This window comes from Macrobrachium nipponense, chromosome 18 (assembly GCF_015104395.2).
Source record: "Macrobrachium nipponense isolate FS-2020 chromosome 18, ASM1510439v2, whole genome shotgun sequence".
Taxonomy (NCBI): Eukaryota; Metazoa; Arthropoda; class Malacostraca; order Decapoda; family Palaemonidae; genus Macrobrachium; species Macrobrachium nipponense.
In genome coordinates this window covers 88,881,223-88,891,222 of record NC_087211.1, presented here as the reverse complement: position 1 = coordinate 88,891,222, position 10,000 = coordinate 88,881,223, and the positions used below count along the sequence as shown (strand labels likewise).

Genomic DNA, 10,000 nt, shown 5'->3' with positions numbered 1-10,000 from the left:
TGGACACCCTGTATATATATATTCATATCATATATATATATATATATATATATATATATTATAATATATAATATTTATTATATATATATATATATATATATATAAAGCCTTTTTGCTGTGTTCTAAGATTGCTTTACGAGTTTTAAGAAGCCTGTGGAAACACTACTCATACGATACAAAAATATTTTGCAGTTAACACGTAATTATATATATATATATAATATATAATATATATATATATAATATATAATATATATATATATATATAATATATATGTATATATATATATTATACATATATATATATTTAAATAGAATTTTCAATCATGTTAGTCAATATCCTCGCAATGATATTCCATTTTGACATTTAATTTTTGATAAAATAAGAAAAAAAAATTACAAATAAATATCAAATTGTTCACTCCAGCCAACCATACCTGGCACCACCACCATTAACATAAGGTATTCCCAAAATTCCCGAATTCTCCGGCCGCAGGGGAGATGGAATTGGCTGGAATGAAGGAATCGGAGATCTACTTCTACGTCAGGATCGTCTGCGAGTGTCTGACGGTGATCGGGTCCCTGGCTTATCTCATAGGGGCAGCCAACGAGTGCAGGTTCCAGGGGGGAAGGATGTTCGTCCAGAATCTGGTAGGAATATATTCCAGGTCGTCCCAGATTTGGAACAATAAAGATTCCTACCGATGTCGTTAAACTCAGTAGTGTTTATAAATTAGTCTCTACCAGGAATATTTTCCAAGTTTGGATTTACAAATATTTCTACCGGTGCTTATAAATTATAGTCTCTGGTAGGAATATTTTCCCGTTATTCCAGGTTTGGAACGATAAAGATTCCTGCCTATGTCGTTAAACTCAGTAGTGTTTATATATTACAGTCTCTGGCAGGAATATTTTCCCGGTTTGGGATGATAAATATTCCTACCAGTGTCCTTAAACGCAAATGCTTATAAATTATAGTGTCTGGTAGGAACATTATCCAGGTTATTCCGGGTTTGGAATTATTAAAGTCAACAGTGCTTATTAATTATAACCTATACCAAGAATCAAAATACCAAGAAATGATATAAGCACACACACACACACACACACACACACACACACACACACACACACACATATATATATATATATTATATATATATATATATATATATATATATATAGAATCTACTGGACACTTTTTGTCAGACACGTATACTTATAACTGTAATAACCACAATGCCCTCTTAACTACTCGAAGTCTTCATACCTTTTGGATGCACTTGTCACTGCAAAGTCTTACCTCCAAACGCAATCCAGATGTGGGTTCGAATCCTGCTACGGGCTTCATAATGTCTTCTTATTCTTTCATGCGGATCTGGGGCTTTGTGGGGAATTCGAGAAGTTAAGGGGGCTTTGTGGTTATCACAATTATATAAGCAATGTGGCAGCTGGTTCACTTAAGGTAGATTCTTGGATGAGCCCTGTGCTCACGAGGCGTTTGTTTGGGGGCCGCTGATTGGCTGGTACCGGGAGGTAGGCAGCTCCCAGCCAATCAGCGGCTCACCCAAGAATCTACCTTAAATGAACCAGCTATAGTATATTATATATATGGGTTTGTGTGTCTTTTAATATGATAATAAGCTATCATCAGTTTAACGTTACCTGTAAGGATATTTATTGGGTTTTCAATACAAATGAATATAGCGAGAGATACAGAAAATATACATAAAAGAATGGTATCTCCTAACTAGGTATTTTTAGTTTAGTACAGGTAATTGCGACTTTTCATCTTGCCATAATCTTCCAGAGTTGTATCTTCCCCTTATCTTCCAGTTTTATCTTCCCCACCTTTTATTCCCCTTCCAGACCGTTTATCCTTTTTCCCCTTCCCATTCCATTTTTACCTTATCTTACCCCTTATCTTCCAGTTTTATCTTCCCCTTATCTTCCAGAGTTTTATCTTCCCCTTATATTCCAGTTTTATCTTCCCCTTATCTTCCAGAGTTTTATCTTCCCCTTATCTTCCAGTTTTATCTTCCCCTTATCTTCCAGAGTTTTATCTTCCCCTTATCTTCCAGAGTTTTATCTTCCCCTTATCTTCCAGAGTTTTATCTTCCCCTTATCTTCCAGTTTTATCTTCCCCTTATCTTCCAGAGTTTTATCTTCCCCTTATCCTTTTATCTTCCCTTTATCTTCCAGATTTTTCTTCCCCTTATCTTCCAGTTTTATCTTCCCCTTATCTCCAGCGTTTTATCTTCCCTTCTCTTCAGGTTTTAGTTTTTATCTTCCCCTTATCTTCCAGTTTTATCTTCCCCTTATCTTCCAGAGTTTTATCTTCCCCTTATCTTCCAGTTTTATCTTCCCCTTATATTCCAGTTTTATCTTCCCCTTATCTTCCAGAGTTTTATCTTCCCCTTATCTTCCAGTTTTATCTTCCCCTTATCTTCCAGAGTTTTATCTTCCCCTTATATTCCAGTTTTATCTTCCCCTTATCTTCCAGAGTTTTATCTTCCCCTTATCTTCCAGAGTACGGTGCCTTCACGAGTGCTCTTCCTAGGGGCGTGCATCATGGCCATGGTCATGGTGGGACTGAGAGCTTTCTGCATGTCGGAAGGGGAGGACCTGGTGGCGGTCATGGTCATGCTCTGTACGGGGCCCTACTTCCTGTTCTTCTGCAGGTGAGTTTCTGATGGTATTTGTGTATGAGGAATGTCAACAGTTGCAGTTATGCTCTATACGGGGCCTTCCTCTTCTTCTTCTTCTTCTTTTGCAGATGATTTTCTTACGCTTTCCACTTGATCTTATTTCATTTGTTTGATCTCGAGAGATTTATAAATCATTATGGGTACTTTCTGAAAGGGACAAACTTGTTCCTATGTTGTGAGTTTTTCTATTATATTTCATATATATATATATATATATATATATATAATATACATACATATATATATATATATACTATATATATATATATATATATATATATATATATATAAAGTAGGAAGTAAAAGTGAATGGTAAGACTACATGAAATGAGTGAATGTTTCACCCATGAAAAAAATTCCTTCAAGTTTTTTTTTATAAATAAGCAATTCAATTCCGGTCTCCATGACCTTAATTTTTGTGATTCCTATCTACGAGAATCATCAATGAAAAAAATAACTCACGCAAATTCTTCCGTTTATTTTCACTACAAGCGATATGCGAGCTGAGTCAGCCTAATTTTTTCAGGGCACCCCTCGGTCCTTTGACGTAGCACAGGTTCGATGTCAGGTCTCTCCTCTTTAAAAGGTCACACCCTAAGTCTGCATAAGAATTATAGTATTTATTAAGTAAATATGGAATGGGTGAATCTCTGATCTAAACATATTATTGTAAATATTTTTCCTTTTCAGTCCAAATTCCTAATTTCTTTCATCGACAACCGTAGTCGTTGTAAAGCCAGTTGATGTCAAGCAATCAATCAGTAGAGCTTCTCTTCGATTAACTAGGTAGCCCCCCAAACACCCCCATCCCCGCCATAATAACCTAGGTCATACCATCCCCCCTCCCCCCTCTCGTCCCATGTCATGTCAATGAACTGAAGCTCTCTCTCTCTCTCTCTCTCTCTCTCTCTCTCTCTCTCTTGCATAGGTCACGTATGTGTATTGAAACTCTCTCTCTCTCTCTCTCTCTCTCTCTCTCTCTCTCTCTCTCTCTCCATTGTGCTCTCTCTTTCTCCTGTAAGAGTCACGTATAAGTACTGTATAAGTACTGAAATATATTAAAACTCTCTCTCTCTCTCTCTCTCTCCATTGTGAATGGAGCCATCTGGCGCAGTTCAGGAGAATTGCGCATCGTGGGAGCGCAAGAAAGGATGGGGCGGGGTTGAGGGGGGGGGGGGGGCGGCAGCGCCCGGCTAAATGATTTTAACCTCTTCGTGCTCATTTGACTTTCAAAACTGATTGAGTCGGGGCCAATCGGATTGGACGGCAACAAGGCTGCAGCGGCAAATCGCTTGACGGGGGTGGGGGTGGGGGGTGGGGGGGGGGGGGTGGGGGGGGGGGGGGGAATGCTACACAATAGTTGTCGGGGAGGTCACTCGTATTACTGAATAGCTTCGCAGCTCGATGCTGGCAGTAGGGTCACGCACACTTTGTTCATTTTTTCTTCTCCTTATTTTCTTTCGTTCTCCTCTCCTTCTTCTTCTCCTTCTCCTGTCTCTCCGTATAGCATCACTCTTCTTATTTTCCTCGTCTCCTTCTTCTTTTAACTGTTTCTATTTCCATAATTCTTTCATTATTCTAATCATTTTTTCTTTCTCCTTTCGTTTTCCATTTTTCTGTCTTCTCTTCCTATTTCCTGTCATTTTCGTCTTCTTATAAGTGTTTCCATTTCGCTCTCTTAGGTGTTTATTTCTCTCTGCCTTTATTGTTTCCTGCGTTTATTTTTCATTGTTAATGTGAAACGAATTCAAAGTAAAAACAGTGATACAAAGTAGCTTCAAAACAATAAGTGAGAATCTCTGTATTCCTTTCCTTCTTTCAATCTTTGTTTCACTTTCTCAGTCCTTACTTAATGTATTCCTTCCTTGTTTTCTGAAGCCACGAAAAAGTCATTGCTGGCATAAGGCCAACATAAATTCAAGAGGAACTTCGTATGGGGGTAATAAAAAAATCTTATCCAGGCTTAATTTACTTAATTTTGGTCTTCATATATTTGACGTCCGTTTCATCTAACATAAAAATGTAATGTAAAAAAAAAAAAAAAAAAATTCAAGAAATGAAGTCTAATTATGTCAAAATTTACAAAGAAAAATACTTCCATATGCCAATTTTTTTTTTTCACTTAATTTTCATTAATTCCTCATAAAATTGCCACCCGTTTCTTATAACTTAAAAGATATTCCAATGAAATTAAGTAAAATTATTGCAAAATTTACAATGAAAAATTATTTGATTCATCGATTTTTTACTCAATTTTCAGTAACTGGCTCACCTATTTTTTTTTAACCAACAATTCACTTTGTTTCTGTTTAATGAAAATATTTCCGACTGGGAGTTCCAGGTACAGAAAGACATGCAAATATTCCATGACGATTCATGGAAGCCACTTATAAAGGACTATAGATTTTTCGTGAAATATTTTTTAGAGCTGCTTTTATTTTTCGTATCAACTTAATAAAAAATAAATCTGTCAGTGTTTTTGTTGCAAAGGTATTGACGATATTCGTGGAAAGGGAAATTCTTGGAAGTAGAGACTGAACTTCGACATTGACGAATTTCTCGCTGGAAGGTTCACGAAATAGGATAGGACTGTGATGTACTCAATAGATCTTGTGACCTACTGTTTCACTCAATATGAGATAAATGATGTATATATATACATATATATATATATATATATATATATATTATATATATATATATATATTATATATATATAATATATATATATATGTGTGTGTGTGTGTGTGTGTCTATGTATCGAGTATATGTTTGTGTGTGTGTCTGTGAGAGAGAGAGAGAGAGAGAGAGAGATAGCATACGTTATCTGAAAAATAGAATACCTTTCGTTATTCATATAATTATTTAGCATCCAATTCAAGCCTACTACCAGCATTGTTATCCCAAGTACTCCTCACTTCCAAACAGAACTTTATGATAATGATTGCATTACTAATATATAATCAACCAAAACCCACTCGGTGATAAAAGTGTCATGATCATCATTGCATGATTAACCAATCGAAGATAAATTGGTTTGCTTAATCGTCCTTAAATTGTCATAATGAACAGTTATGAGTTGAACAAATACATCCAGACTAATGTCCCTACCATTGTCGTTATCACAATCATCTAAATTATCTCTATTTTATTACATAGCATTAACTGGAATTATTATCATCATAAATAGCTTTAACTGTATGAATCATAATCATACCCACTCATTATATTCTCCACAAATGAATACAAGTAGAAAAATGCGACGAAATTTCTTCGGCTCAATCGTGTTTCTGTACAGCGTATTATCAAGGCCATCGGAAATAGACCTATCTTTCGGTGGTCTCGGTATAATGGTGTATGATGGTGCCCAGACGCACGATCATGGCCAACATTACCCTTAAATAAAATAAACACTACTGAGGCTAGAGGGCTGCAATTTGGTACGTTTGATGATTCTAGGGTGGATAATCAACATACCAATTTGCAACCCTCTAGCCTCAGCAGTTTTTAAGATCTGAGGTCGTACAGAAAAAGCGCGGAAGGACAGACAATGCCATCTCAATAGTTTTCTTTACAGAAAACTCAAAGCTGAAAAAACTACGATGCCATCATACTCATTCATTCAGAACTTTCCAATGAATGAATCTCCCGTTTGTTTACACTTGTTTTCCTTCTTCTTCGCAGAGGCTTCAAGACGGTGGGTCCCATGGTCACTATGATTTACACCATGTTAGTCGGCGACTTGCTGAGGTTCGTCACGATCTACTTCGTGTTCATCATGGGATTTTCTCAAGGTAACGGGAGAGTTGTAGTCGTTCTTGAATTCTATTTTTCAAGTGAAATAATTGAAGGGCAAATTACCTACGAAAACCTACTTAACCTAAGTTAACTAAGAATGAGAACGGGGACTTTTTTTTACTTTCCTTTGGGACAGAATGTGTCTGGAGTAATAAACATGAATTGCGTCCGTTCTTGAATTCTATTTCATTCAGTTGGAAATAGAGAATAGAATATAGGATTTAGGTCGAAGGCAATGCTCTGGGACCTATGAGGTCATTCAGTGCTGATACGGAATTGAGAGTAAAAGGTTTGAGAAATTTAACAAGAGAAAAGCCTCGCGGTTCGATTACGAATCAACAGTTAGGAGAGGGTGGAAAGTAAGATTGGTAGAGAGAGAACATGTGAACGCAGGTACAGTAAAAGGAATGAAAGGGGTTACAACTAGGGGTCGAAGGGACGCTGCAGCGAACCTTAAGAAGCGATTCCTACAGTTCACCGCATGACATGCCCTGACGGCGGTAACCCCACACCCCCTCCCTCCCCACTACGGGATCAGTCTTTATTATATTGAAGTCGAAAATTGACGCGCAAAAGACTCTTGAACGCTGACGTAGCCTAAGTTAATAATCACAAAGAGAGTTTAACGACCAGTGCTAACACGCCCTTAGCTAACGAAGACTGGCGAAGGCAACGTCTCCTGGGAGAAGCTGATGACGATCCTCCTCCTTTTCCTCTTATTGGTCACGGACGTTTTTCCTCATAGTGCAGCCATTCCTTTGACGAGACCTTTCTCCGGAGGAGAAACTTCTTCATAAAACTCCGTCGGCAATACCTGACGAAAGTGCTGGAGCACACAGAGGCATTTGGTGCTGCTTTCCAGTTTCCAGTTGCCCGGGTTTCCCAGGCGAACCATCTCCGTCATGGCGTTGGATTCTCGCCGCTGAATTCTCAGTATCCCGGGATATGCTTTTCCGATCCGGTGGTTTCTGCGTTCGTGACGCAATTATCTTCTGCTTGCGAAGTGGAAGGTATATACGAACGCAATGATGTTGTCACATCTCGATTTTGAAATGTCAGGAATTTCTCTCTAGTTCTTTATTTGACACGAGATGACCCGATTTGTGTTAAATATCGTCCATCGCTGACCATCGTCTCCATTTTTGAGTTTTGGGTTATGTTTTGAGTTATCTTACTTTCTTCGGTTAGCTTTAAACTTTAATTCAATAAAGCAACTTGGTTATTTTTAATTTTCAAGCCCATGCGAATTCATTAAGCTTTGAATTTGATGAATGGAACTGTCAGTATTATCCAAATCACTGCACTTTCCTTGAGAAGTCTTAAACATCTTTTAAGTGAGAGAACTTGAATGTCTTTTAACTTAAGCCTTTAATTAGTAGACGATTGAAGTCAAGCATAGCTTACCGTTGACAGTGGTCATAGTCGCTGCGACTCCAGCAAACGTTATAAATCAAACAAGCGAAGAGAAAAAGCTTTTGACCACTTTCTTAATGGAAATTTTTACGGAGCATCTCATGAAATGATAAGGCAACATGGCGACCTGAGCATCTGACATAATGAATGAAATAAAAGTTATTGACGTACTGTTAAAATTTTGTAAAAAAAAAAAAAAAAAAAAAAAAAAAAACTTCAGTTCATTTAGCAATTTTTTTTTATGTACGAACGTGGATGTGTTTTCAATGGAACAGTAAAACTTTTTCGGAGAATTTCAATGCGTTGTTACATATTCAGCGACCGATGCTTTTTTTCTGGTTTTTATTTTTGTTTTTTGGAAAGGTTAGATACTATCATCAAAGGTGAAAGGTCATAATATACGTGCGGATGTTAACGCTGTATATATATATATATATATATATATATAAAGCCGTCGATTACGTTTTAGTGATGTACTGAAAAAATATATAAACAATTGTGATAAATAGGTTGTCGATTGTGTGAATAGTTTTATTATTAGTATTATTATCATTATTATTACTTGCACCTTCATCTTCATCATTATCATCATCGTTATTATTATTACATTCACCTTCATCTTTATCATCACCATCACACCTATTCTTGCATAAAGTAAACCCAATCAAATCCTAATCGCTACCTGGAACGTCAACTCTAACCGTCAACTCGTCTCAGACTTGTCTTTCTCTCCCTACCCACAGCCTATTACGTCATCTTCAGCTCCTTCCAGAAGGGCACGACCACATGCTCCTCGAATCCGATGCCCACGGCAGCGGAGTCCGTCATGCAGATGTTCATCATGTCCTTGGGAAACTTCGGAGACATTTATTCCGCCCTCGAGTGCACCGACCATGAGGTCACTGGGAAGGTGAGATGGTGTTATTGTCTTAACTGCGTTTGGAAAGGTTGCTACTGATCCTAGAGTAAAGGTTACTGCTGGAAAGGTTTTGCTGGCACTGTAATGCTGGAATAGATACTCCTGCAAAGGTTACCGCTGGAGAGGTTGCTACTGGAAGCTTGCTGCTGATAAACGTTACTGATGGAAAAGTTAATGCTGGAAAGGTTAATGCTGGAAAGGTTACTACTGGAAAGGCTGCTGCTGGGAAGAACAACTTACTGCTTGAATGGTTGCTGTTGGAAAGGGTGTAATACTGGGAAGGATACTGCTGGAAAGGGTAATGCTGGAAAGGTTAATGCTGGAAAGGTTACTGCTGGAAAGGTTGCTGATGGAAAGAATAGGCTACTGTTTGAATGGTTGCTGTTGGAAAGGGTTTAATACTAGCAAGGATACTGCTGGAAAGGGTACTGCTTGAAAGGGTATTGCTGGGTAGGGAACTGCTGTAAAAGCTGCTGCTGGAATGGTTCCTGCGGAAAACGTTACTGCTGGAAGGCTTTTGCTGGAAGTGTTGCTACTGGGAAGGTTACTGCTGGAAAGGTTGCTGTTGGAAAGGATACTGCTGTAGATTCGTGGCTATTTGAGATCTTGGAAACTTGCACCTTATCTTGGAATGTATCAAGTATTACATTAGATTCTTAGGAAGGTGAATTAACACTTTGATTCTGCAGTTAAGATGTAAGTTAATCCCAGGGTACAATATATGTATATATATATATAATATATATATATATATATATATATATATATATATATATATATATATATATATATATAATATATATATAATATATATATACATATAATTGTACCCTGGGATTATACGTTATACGTGTGTGTGTGTATGCCTAATATATACATGCATATACATATTTCGAACAGGACTTCACGAAACTGATAAAAAGAAACTTTCCTCGCCCAATGCCTTCCTAATACTAAATTCCACTCCCTCAACAGACATCAGACAACAAGAGACTTATTGCACTTCTTTCCTTTCATTTACTAGACTGGTGCAGATGCGCCTCCGACCTTACCCAATCTTTCACAGAGTACCTGTGAATCCAATCGTCTGAGTTAGGGACCGCGATTAGGAAATGATTCGCGTCAGCTTCCTTCAGGCTTTGGATGGATTCCAATTGGTTTT

At 37.5% G+C, this 10,000-nt stretch overlaps 1 protein-coding gene across 1 annotated transcript in view; it reads left to right on the top strand.

Moving 5' to 3' along the window:
• The window catches only part of LOC135196878 (transient receptor potential cation channel subfamily V member 5-like), a 92,667-nt gene that overhangs the window by 76,683 nt on the left and 5,984 nt on the right, over positions 1 to 10,000 (top strand). The window contains 4 exon segments of the mRNA XM_064223653.1: positions 497 to 651; positions 2,530 to 2,681; positions 6,393 to 6,502; positions 8,663 to 8,829. Coding sequence (XP_064079723.1) covers positions 497 to 651; positions 2,530 to 2,681; positions 6,393 to 6,502; positions 8,663 to 8,829 — 584 coding nt within the window.